This window comes from Xyrauchen texanus, chromosome 28 (genome assembly GCF_025860055.1).
Source record: "Xyrauchen texanus isolate HMW12.3.18 chromosome 28, RBS_HiC_50CHRs, whole genome shotgun sequence".
Classification (NCBI taxonomy): domain Eukaryota; kingdom Metazoa; phylum Chordata; class Actinopteri; order Cypriniformes; family Catostomidae; genus Xyrauchen; species Xyrauchen texanus.
This window is the reverse complement of record NC_068303.1, coordinates 30,231,782-30,242,528: the sequence shown is the minus strand read 5'-3', so window position 1 is coordinate 30,242,528 and position 10,747 is coordinate 30,231,782. Positions and strand designations below refer to the sequence as shown.

The 10,747-nt window shown below is 48.3% G+C and overlaps 1 protein-coding gene across 1 annotated transcript; it reads left to right on the top strand.

Annotated features, from left to right (window-relative positions):
* Positions 1 to 8,512: 8,512 nt before the first annotated feature.
* On the top strand, positions 8,513 to 10,329 carry faslg (Fas ligand (TNF superfamily, member 6)). Its single transcript, XM_052096585.1, has 4 exons — positions 8,513 to 8,809; positions 9,250 to 9,295; positions 9,406 to 9,462; positions 9,806 to 10,329. The coding sequence occupies exons 1-4, from the start codon at positions 8,513 to 8,515 to the stop codon at positions 10,210 to 10,212; spliced, it is 807 nt and encodes a 268-aa protein (XP_051952545.1). The 3' UTR covers positions 10,213 to 10,329.
* Positions 10,330 to 10,747: the final 418 nt, after the last annotated feature.

Here is a 10,747-nt window from a genome sequence, read left to right as displayed (position 1 = left end):
AGTCAGTGCTCAGGTGCGTTGCTCGCTCCTGGGGCATATGGCATCCTTGGCCGCGGTCGCGCCGCTTGGGTTTATACATGTGAGACCGCTTCAGCACTGGCTTCAGATATGAGTCCCGAGATGGGCTTGGGCCCATGGCACATACCAAGCCCTTCCTGCCATCAGACTTTCAACCCTTGGACAGACCTCTGTTTTCTTTGGACAAGAGTCCCCCTACATCAGGTGTCCAGACATGTCGTGGTCACCACAGACGCCTCTCACCTGGGTTGGGCGCTGGATCCTGGATGGGGCCCCGCCTGTGTTGGCACATCAACTGCCTCGAGTTGTTGGCTGTATTCCTTGCCCTGCGGAGGTTTCTCCCACTATTTCGGGGCAAGCATATCTTGATCCGTTCAGACAGCACAGCGACAGTAGCGTACATTAATCGCCAAGGCGGCTTGCACTCTCGTCATATGTCACAACTCGCCCGCCATCTACTCCTTTGGAGTCAGCCACGACTCAGGTCGCTGCACGCCACTCACATTCCGGTCGACCACAACACGACGGCGGACGTGCTGTTGTGACAGGTTACGCTCAGTGGAGAGTGGAGGCTCCACCCCCAGGTGGTCCAGCTGATCTGGGACCGGTTCAGCATGGCACAGATAGATCTATTTGAAACTGGTTCTCGGATCTCACGCTCCTCGTGACAGTGTCTCCCTGGCAAAACCCCTGGAACCTCCACATCTGGCCCCTGGACGGGATGCGGAAGACTTAAGCGGTCTACCACCTGCGGCCTTAGACACAATCATCCAAGTCAGAGCTCCCTCTACCAGGCAGGTTTACGCCCCAAAGTGGCGCTTGTTCACAAATTGGTGTTCTTCCCGGGTCTGAAGACCCGCAGAGATGCGCAGTGCTTTCATTCCTGCAAGAGAGGTTGGAGGGGAAGCTGTCCCCCTCCACCTTGAAGGGGTATGTAACCACTATCACAGCCCACCACAACGCAGTGGACGGCAAGTCCTTGGGTAAGCACAACTTGATTATCAGGTTCTTAGAGGTGCCCGGAGGCTGAATCCTCCCTGGCCAAGCCTGTTCTCCTCCTGGGATCTCTCAGTGGTCCTCTCAGGGCTTCCCCTTCGAGCCACATGACTCAGTTGAGCTCAGGGGCCTCTCCTTGAAGACGGCCCTCCTGATCGTGCTAGCTTCCATCAAGAGGGTTCAGGACCTGTAAGCGTTCTCTGTCAGAGACACTTGCCTGGAGTTCTGTCCGGCAGATACTCACGTCATCCTAAGACCGCGACCGGGCTACATGCCCAAGGTTCCTACGATCCACTTCAGGGACCAGGTCATGAACCTGAAAGCTCTGCCCCGGGAGGAGGCAGAACCAGCCTTTTCGTTGCTCTGTCCGGTACGTGCTTTGCATATTTACGTGGACCATACGCAGGGCTTTAGATGCTCTGAGCAGCTCTTTGTCTGCTTTGATGGATGGCGGAAAGGGAACCTCAACCTCAAACAGAGGTTGGCTCATTGGGTCGTTGATGCTATCTCCCTAGCGTCAACGACAGGAGGGGGGGTTATACTTTTTTTTCCAAGACAATAAACTATCAGAACAATTTGTCCAATGCCGAGTTCACTTTCAGAAAACTAGCTTTTGAACATTTGAAAAGTTTAAAATATTTTATATCTAACCCTCTTTACCTCAGATTGCATTTGCTGAGCTTCTTCAGAAAATGTTAATTGCATGACACTAAAATTAATTTTAGATGACAATCAAGTTCAGTTGGTCATTAGAAGTTGCTGGACAAATATGCAGGACATAATGCAGTTGTGAGGGCAATACTTTAGATTAGATGATTGTTCAAAATAGCCTATTGAATATCAGGAATGTATCATATGTAAACCCTGATATTACACCACATCAACTACTCTTCTGATTGCATTTATTTGTGAAATAAAAATGACAGTATGCTGGCTAATTTTAATGAATTGTTTCAATACTCTCCCCATTTTACCAAAACTTCAGAAGAAAACAAATTAGGGGCATCTGGGAGGCGAAAGGTACACATTTAGCGACAAACACACATTTCTGTATGGAAACAGCTTAAGGACAGATTACTTTTATGATAACCCAAAACTTATGAGACAAAGTGTTTTTTAAGCATGACATCATCACACACACCATTTTTATCGATAAAAGGTGAATGCAAACAGGCAGAAGACGGCGAATTTTGCAAAACATTTTTTTTACATTTGTCGCCATTTCAGCGGTTCTCCGTCCTTGCACCAATTTTGACAGGTACTAACCACTGCATACTGGGAACACCCCACAAGACCTGCATTTTTGGAGATGCTTAATGTTAGAAAAATATAATTTTCATTAGTATTAAAGGAAATATTAAGAGTGAAGACAGGAAACAGGATGGGAGAAATGGGACAAAAGGCAGAATCTAACCCAGGTCGTTCGCACAACAAAAGCAATCCACACCGTCATAAGACCCCATGCCCCTCCAGTTTGTCTTCAATATCTGTGTTTCCATGAGTCCAAATAGCTGTGCTGTGTGGCAGGTGCTATTTACAGCTAGTGCAAATAGTCACTCCGTTAATATTATTCTAAACCGATGATTAAAGACGATGTGTGTATTTTTGTTAATGTTAAAATACTTTCTCCTATCCCAGTCTTATGTGCAGTGAAAAATATAAGTAATCCTATATTTACAAAAAAGTGTAAATACTGTGTCTCTGTGGCACTGTCAAAACATTCCTCTGTTTGTTTAAACATCCTGACTGGCCCAAAATAACAACAATAGACACGTTTTCACTATCAGGCCAAATGAGGGCATGCCAGTGCGTGCCATGGCCAGTTGCATTCCCACTGCCTGGGGCTTCATGTTTAATGTTTACAAACAATATAAACTCAATATTCTAGAAAACGTCTAGGTTACGGATGTAACCTGCATTCCCTGATGGGAACGAGACACTGTGTTGAAGTGACACTAGGGGTCTCTCTTGACCACCGAATATACCTCTGATCTATGAAAAAAGGCCAATGAGAAGTTGGCAGCCAATATTTGCATACCCCGCTCCCGGACATACGGGTATAAAGGCGAGGAAATACATTCAAGATTTTTCTGGAAATGGTTCTGGCCACTACAGCGGCTTGGCTCAGCGACGTGGCCGGGAAGACACAACGTCTCATTCCCTCCATCAGGGAACGGAGGTTACATCCGTAACCTAGACGTTCCCCGTCTATCACTCTCTTCGAGAGCTAGGGGTCCAATTTAAATCACACCATGTGCTGAGCCGTGTACGTGTTCTGCTGACACAGGAGAGGGCAGGTATTTCTTACGTGCCATTGACCGGCTGTATCAGACTGCACGTACCCTTCCCCAATGCCCCAAAAAAAGTCGTCGGAGTCCTTCTGGTTACCCTAGACAGGGGAACAAGGCAACGCTTGCCAAGCCTGGCCGTGCCTCTTTTCTCTCTATGTTTCTCGCATAGAGCAATAGAATGCCGGGGCCCTTACATGCATCAAGGGAAGGGGGTCTTACCCAATTTCCTATTTTTCAGAGGGAAAAGACCCTGCAGAGACCACACCTACCCGGCAGGGAGGTAAAGTGGTGAATACATCACATGTGTTTTTAGGCGACACATGGGAGTGACGAGGTGGTAGATCCAGCCTCAGCGAGGGAGAGTTGCTACAACACGGCGACCGGAGGGCAGCCGGAACTGCCTAAGGAAACGCGGGTCAGCTCGTAAGGGGACCGTATCGCGGAAAATACACACAGGGGGAGTCCGAGTAGGAGACCTCACCCTGTGGAGCACCTATTCCAGTACAGGGTAGACAGAGTACCCGCAGTGGATTGGGTCGGCAAGTTCCCCCTGTTGTCTATTGTTGTTATTATCCTTCCTCAGGGGAATTTGCCAGGGAGGGGCTGTCGCGAGGAGTACAAGGTCCGAGAACCAGGCCCAGGTGGACCAATAGGGAGCCACTAGTGTGACTTGTTCCTCGTCTTCACTGACCTTGCACAGCAAGCTGTGTGCCAGTGCATCTGCCCCAAGGGGAGCCTCTGTTCGGGCATACCAGAGCGGGCAATGGGAGGTCTCTCGGGAGGCAAACAGGTCTACCTGGACTCTGCCGAATCGTTCCCAAATCAGCTGGACCGACTCGGGTGAAGCCTCCACTCTCCGCTGGGCAAGCGTTGTCGTGACAGTGCGTCCTCTATCACATTGAGTTTGCCAGGGATGTGAGTGGCACACAGCGACCTGAGTCACTGCACATAAGACTGGGATAGGCTCCAAAGGAGGAGACGACGGGCGAGTCGTGACATGTGGTGGGAGCGTACGCGTCGGGACACCTGCTGCAGGGGCACACCTGCCCGTAGAAAGCAGAGGTCTGTCCAGGGTTTTAGTGTTTTGCGGCAGGCGGGGGTCCTGCGGCGCCATGCTTGTCTCGGGACTCGAGTCTGAAGCCAGTGCTGAAGCGGTCTCATATGCATCAACCCCAGCGGCGTGGCTGCGGCTGAGGATGCTATATGCCCCAGGAGCCTCTGGAAGAGTTTTAGAGGGACCGTTGTGCCCGGCCTGAATTTGGCGAGGCATTTCAGCACCGACTGCGCACGCTCGTTGGTGAGACATGCGGACATTGTGACTGAGTCTAACTCCATGGTGAGAAAGGAGATGCTCTGAACTGGGATGAGCTTGCTCTTTTCTCGGTTGACCTGAAGCCCCAAGCGGCTGAGGTGTTTGAGCACCTGGTCCCTGTGAGCGCATAGTAACTCTCGGGAGTGGGCCAGTATGAGCCAGTCGTTGAGGTAATTGAGTATGCGGATGCCGGCTTCTCGGAGCGGGGAAAGAGCTGCCTCTGCGAATTTCGTGAAGACGCGAGGGGACAGAGACATGGCGAAGGGGAGGACTTTGTACTGAAACGCCTGGCCGTCGAACGCGAACCGTAGGAAGGGTCGTGTCGCGGCAGAATTTGAGACGTGGAAGTACGAGTCCTTCAAGACTACCGCTGCGAACCAATCTAGGTGCTGGACGCATGTTAAGATACACTTGTGCATGAGCATTTTGAATGGGAGTTTGAGCAGAGCTCGGTTGAAAACTCGCAGGTCCAAGATCGGTTGTAAGCCGCCGCCTTTCTTGGGTACAATGAAGGGTTATAGAAACCCTTCTTCATTTCGGTTGGAGGGACAGGCTCTATTGCGTCTTTGAGTAAAAGGGTAGCGATCTCCGCACGCAGGAATTTGGCATGTTCGCCATGAACTGCGGTAAAGCGGATGCCTGCAAAGGGGTGCGGGGGCCTGGCAAACTGAATTGCGTAACCGAGTCGGATGGTCCAGGCCAGCCAGCGTGACGGGTTGGGAAGTGAGAGCCACGCATCCAATCTCCGTGCTAGGGGCATGAGTATTTTTGACGTACCTGGCAGGGCTTCGCAGCGGGGCGGAGCAGGTAGAACGCCGTCGGGAGGCGAGGACGCGTCCCGAGGCTCTGGTGCTGAGAAAAGACTGGAAGCAATTACCTTGCTCCACACACCCGGCAGGGGGTGGGTTAGTGACTGAGGAGGAGGTCTTGTAATGGCGTCCTCTGGACTCGTCAGAACCGGCCGGCCGGGGGACAGTCGTGGGGCTGAAGGCGGGTCTGGGACCACGTCCAGCATTCTGGGACTGTTGAGATCTGGTGGCAGAGTGCCGTGAGAACGGCGTTTGCGGGCCAGATGACCCAGAGACAAAAGGATATTGCTCTTATATTGAGAATTGGGTACCGCTGGGAGTGGCAAATGAAATAAATTCAAAAGAAGATTCTCCTACCGGCCCTCCACCGGGGACGGAGTAGTCTTACCATCTCCGGAGCTAACGTCTTGGGCTCTGGGTCGTCCATCTCAGGAGCGCCTGGGAGCCTTCCGGGTCCTTGAGGGGGTCCGTGAGACAGGGGGCGTCTACTTCCTGCGGAGCGCTCGACACGTTGTCTGAGAGCTGGGCCCAGGTTGAGGCGGAGCATGGCCCATGGCGGCAGGCTTGCGGCGGTGCAGGATATGAGAGATCGGCTCTGTCTGTTTCTTCACCGCGGAGAACTGCTGGGTAAAGTCCTCGATGGTGTCGCCGAAGAGGCCGAACTGGGAGACTGGGGCATCGAGAAAGCGAACCTTGTCAGTCTCACACATCTCCACCAGGTTCGGCCATAGGTGTCGTTCCTGGACCTTCGTGGTTCTAAGGGTGAGGTCAGTCGCTGAGTGCAGTTCCTGCAGCACGTCGGGATCAGGGCTACCCACATGCAATTCTTTAAGTGACTTTGCCTGGTGGACTTGCAGGAGGGCCATGGCGTGCGGGGTGGAAGCGGCATGTCCGGCGGCGCTGTAGGCCTTCGCTGTCAGCGAGGATGTTGTCCTACAGGCCTTGGAAGGGAGTACAGGGCGACCCCGCCAGGTGGTAGGGTTTCTGGGGCATAAGTGGAGCAACAGCCCTGTCCACTGGGGGAATCGCGTGTACCCGAGGGCCGCTCCGCTGTCGAGGGTAGCGAGAGCGGATGAGCGCGTGGCTCATCATGCACGTCCGGGAAGAAAGGAACCGGGGGGGCGGCTGTGAGTGGTGCACATGCCCGTGGAACCAATCAAGTAGCCGTGAGGGGGAGGGGACGGGATTTTCCGGGAAAGCATAGCGGACCTCTGTGCATCAGGCTCAGACTGGGATACCCCAATCCCGTGGGAAAGACGCGAGGCGCGGGGGGGCGTCTGAAGTGGCTTTTCTCATGACAAAAGAAAGCCTGCGACCGCAATGCTGACATGGCTATGTTCCCGCCCTGAAAACATAGACTATTCATAAAAATGCTGCCTGCATGTAATCGCAACCCAGGTACGCCAGGCAGTTTTTATGACCGTCAGAGGTGTGGAGAAATCAACCGCATCCAGAAACTACACAGAGGCGGAAACACGTCTTTAAAAAGACACGTCCTGAAAAGGACGTTCAACGCCGCTGTGTATTGCTCTTTTAGAGGAAATCACTCTTTTAAATAACTCTCTTAGAGTTTGGGTTTCTGCACTGTCAAAGAGCCCAGGGGCAATTTGCACTGCCGTGCAAGAAGGAGAAATCGCCGCTGTAATGCGCTCTCAATCCAACAGCATGCAGAGCGTCAGAGGAATACTGGAACTGGTGTGATTTCACGCGAACAGCATGCAGAAGAAATTTTCTGAATGAACTCTAGTATTTCCTCGCCTTTATACCCATATGTCCGTGGGCGGGGTATGCAAATACTGGCTGCCAACTTCGCATTGGCCTTTTTTCATAGATCAGAGGTATATTCGGTGCTCAAGACAGACCCCTAGTGTCGCTTCTCCGACACAACGTTGAAGAGAACGACAGACGGGGATCTAGATAACATGATACCTCAGCTTGACCTCACTTGCTTGTGAAACGAGCGTGGTGTGAGTAGTTGGGACCAGGGCAGTGTGTTTAGGGCGGGTTTTCGGGCAATCCGTCAGGGGCTATTGGCCTGATGGTGTGAACGCAGAAAGATTTTGGTCTTGCGGCTCGAGGTCCGAGGCTATTGGCCCCAGCTGGCCAGTGGATAGCCCTGGCTCGCACTGGCCTGATAGTGGAAAAGCGGCTAGTGAGTGCATTTATATGCACATTATTACATTGATTAAGCTTAATAAGCCAACAACATGTATGATCATGTAAGCACATTAAACGGCTCTCCTTTATAAGTGTAAGGTCATAAATGACTTAAGAATAAACCAGTCAACACAGGTAGATTTTTGCCCATTACCCCGATTTTGTATTGCATGTAAACACCTTAACCTGTGTTCTTTCCGGCTTATCTAGAGTGAGCATGTGTTGTGCCCGTGCCTCTTCACAGTATGATGTCAAAAGCAGAGAATAACTCAATTATTTCAAACTCATGTAAATGCAGATTTCTTGCTTTGTCTGATTTTTTTTTTTTTTAAATAAACAGATTTTTGGGAGTTATCAGTGTATTGGAGTGCATTGTTTCAACCAATGGCGTGAGTTTGGTGCTATAGGTATGTCAGACCGATGGAAGATGATGGGAGTGTTCAGAAACTAAATTACTAAATTTTTAATGTCACTGGCTGAAAGTTTAGCTTTGATCAAATTATTAGATTAATCTATTTTGTAAATCATTTATTTTAGTATGCCTAGGTAACTAATAACTGATAACAAGATTTGAGACGAATGGTTTGCTATCTATGATGCCAGATTATTACATGACTTGGTTTGCCACAAATGAATGCACATCCTCTTACAATGAACCAGAAAGCTTTATAGATATTCATAAAACTCTATCAGTGTGCATGGAAAGCAAAGAAAGAATCAGAGGCAAAGAGTGAGTGAGACAGACAGATAGAGTGTGTATGTGTGTGTGAGTGAGTGAGTGAGTGAGTGAGTGAGTGAGTGAGTGAGTGTGGGTGGGTGGGATGTCTGAACCATACTGCAGGACCTTTAAAACTGATGTTCTGCACACCTTCTCAAGACATATTCTCTTGTCAGTCACACCCTCACACACTTTTCTGAGCAGTGCAAACATGAGCGGTAACTTTGGCCACCCGTCTCCTCCAGTGTTCATGGTTGATTCTGGTGGATGTCATCCTCAACAGCATCAGTATTACCATGAGCAGGTGCATGGACGGACAGATCCAGCCCTGGTACCCTGCTGGACTTTTCCCCCTGCCCGAATGGAGTTGAAGAGAAGGGGCTGGGGGAGAATGAATTTTGGGATGGCTTGGATACTGACTTTGATACTCCTGGTGGTTTTTGCCGCCCTGGGACTGGGAGCCTACCAAATCCTGAGATTACAGACTGAACTGGAGAGGCTGACACAGGTAAGAGCTACTGGATAGTGGATTATGATTATATATGATAATAGCAAATTAATACATATTTTTTTGAATGCCATTCATAAGTAATTCTATTAGATGGATGATGGATGATATGTAAAAATATAAATGTATATGTCTATACAGTGACCCAATGTATATTCTTTTCATTTGAAACTCTTTGATGTGCATGGAGTATATACCAGTTTGCATTTTGACATGCACACAACAGAAAAAAAAATTGTGGTCACCGGTCAAAGGCTACAGGATATCCTTTACTTCAACCAGAATAGTCAGACACCGGCTCCTCTTTCTCAGGAGCTAAAGGTCAACTAGCTATATATATCTACATCTGCAGGAAGATATCAGAAACATTCCTGTATAAATTAATTTGTGCATATGCTTGAATGCAGTTTTTGATGTGATTGTTTTACCCTTAATTGCAGGAAATACCAACAAAAATTCAGAGTTTCTCTCCACAAAGACAAGTTGGTGAGTTTTGTTACTTACTATCGGTTTATCAGATTGTTCCTGTGCTAAATCTTTCTATATTATTCTGGTGAGCATGATAATCTGAATAGCTATACTATACCATTTAACAGGCCCAAAACCAACAGAGATGGACAAGACCAAAAAAAAGGCAGCTGCACACCTGATAGGTAAGTCTTGCACCAAAAATCTAAACATATACACATTTCTCATTATAGTAACCATGCTGAAGAGACCAGAACTGCTTATGTTATGTTCAGGATGTTGGTGCTGATGTTCCCACCAAAATTTTTAAAATAGCAAGACTTCATTGGTCTAACATAAAGTAAAGACCATGATGGTTGCCAAGAATTTCTTACTGCAGAAAAAAACAGCACTAACCAGCATAAACCACAGTGGAAGTTCATACTGGGTGGTCATTCAAACCATTTCAGGACTTCTGAACAGGATGTTTCCATACATTCGATAAAAAATGCTGAACTGTTGTCATATATTATAATTTTTCTACAACAGGCTGTGCAACGCAGAGCATGTCATCTAGAACTCTGAAATGGGAAGCGACACATGGCGAGGCCTTCACAGATGGCATCAAGTACAGCAACGGCGGCCTTCAAGTCAGTGAAAATGGCTTGTACTTTGTTTACTCTCGTGTGGAGTTTGTTGCACGCACTTGCAGTCCCACGGACTCTCGCACTCACATTGTCTTTGTTAAGAGAAATGGCTATGAGCGGACATTCATGGGAGATCATCGAGATGGCTTCTGTTTGGCAGGGAGCAAGCAGCCATGGATGTCTGGCAGTCATCTCAGCTCTCTTCAAAATCTCAAGCAGTCGGACTGGCTGTTTGTCAATGTGTCACACCCCCATTTGCTCAGCACCAACTATCATCATAATTATTTTGGCCTCTTCAAGATCCACTGATCATGGCGGTCCTGAAGGTGAAGATAAGGGGATGTTTAGAAAGGGCTTAGATCATGAAATTAGGTTAAGATTGTGAGTTCAGATAGAGATCAGTGCTTTTTTTGGACTCTTTCTACATAGGCCACCAGCATATGTTGTGTTTTGGATGCTGGTATGCTTATGTTCCCAGCTGTCTTTTCAGCAGAGTAATTTACCCTGAGCTCCCATATGCTTAATTAGAATCCATGCCATATTTGCAGTGCAACATATCCGCTTGGAATTGTCAAATCATATTTGGCTTTGATCATGTCAAATATGTATCATTGCCCTTGTGCAATAAATGCGTTTGGTATACAAATAAGTTTTCAGAATGAACACTACTATGCTGCTGTATTATGAAAAGGTTAAATACAGATTAAAAATAAAATAATAATAAGTATTTATTTTCTGTGGGTAAAATGTCTTACTGTGTACTAATGGTCATATTGACAGATTATGAGTGATAATGGTTAATGGATGTAGTCAATAAACTTTTAATAAAGGAAAAAAAAACATG

What these genes read in the sequence shown, in the direction of transcription:
- faslg (XM_052096585.1), top strand. Translation starts at nt 8,513, where the DNA reads ATGAGCGGTAACTTTGGCCACCCGTCTCCTCCAGTGTTCATGGTTGAT. An exon ending in AACTGGAGAGGCTGACACAG is followed by an intron (nt 8,810 to 9,249) that starts GTAAGAGCTACT and finishes CCTTAATTGCAG; the next exon opens with GAAATACCAACAAAAATTCA. An exon ending in CTCTCCACAAAGACAAGTTG is followed by an intron (nt 9,296 to 9,405) that starts GTGAGTTTTGTT and finishes ACCATTTAACAG; the next exon opens with GCCCAAAACCAACAGAGATG.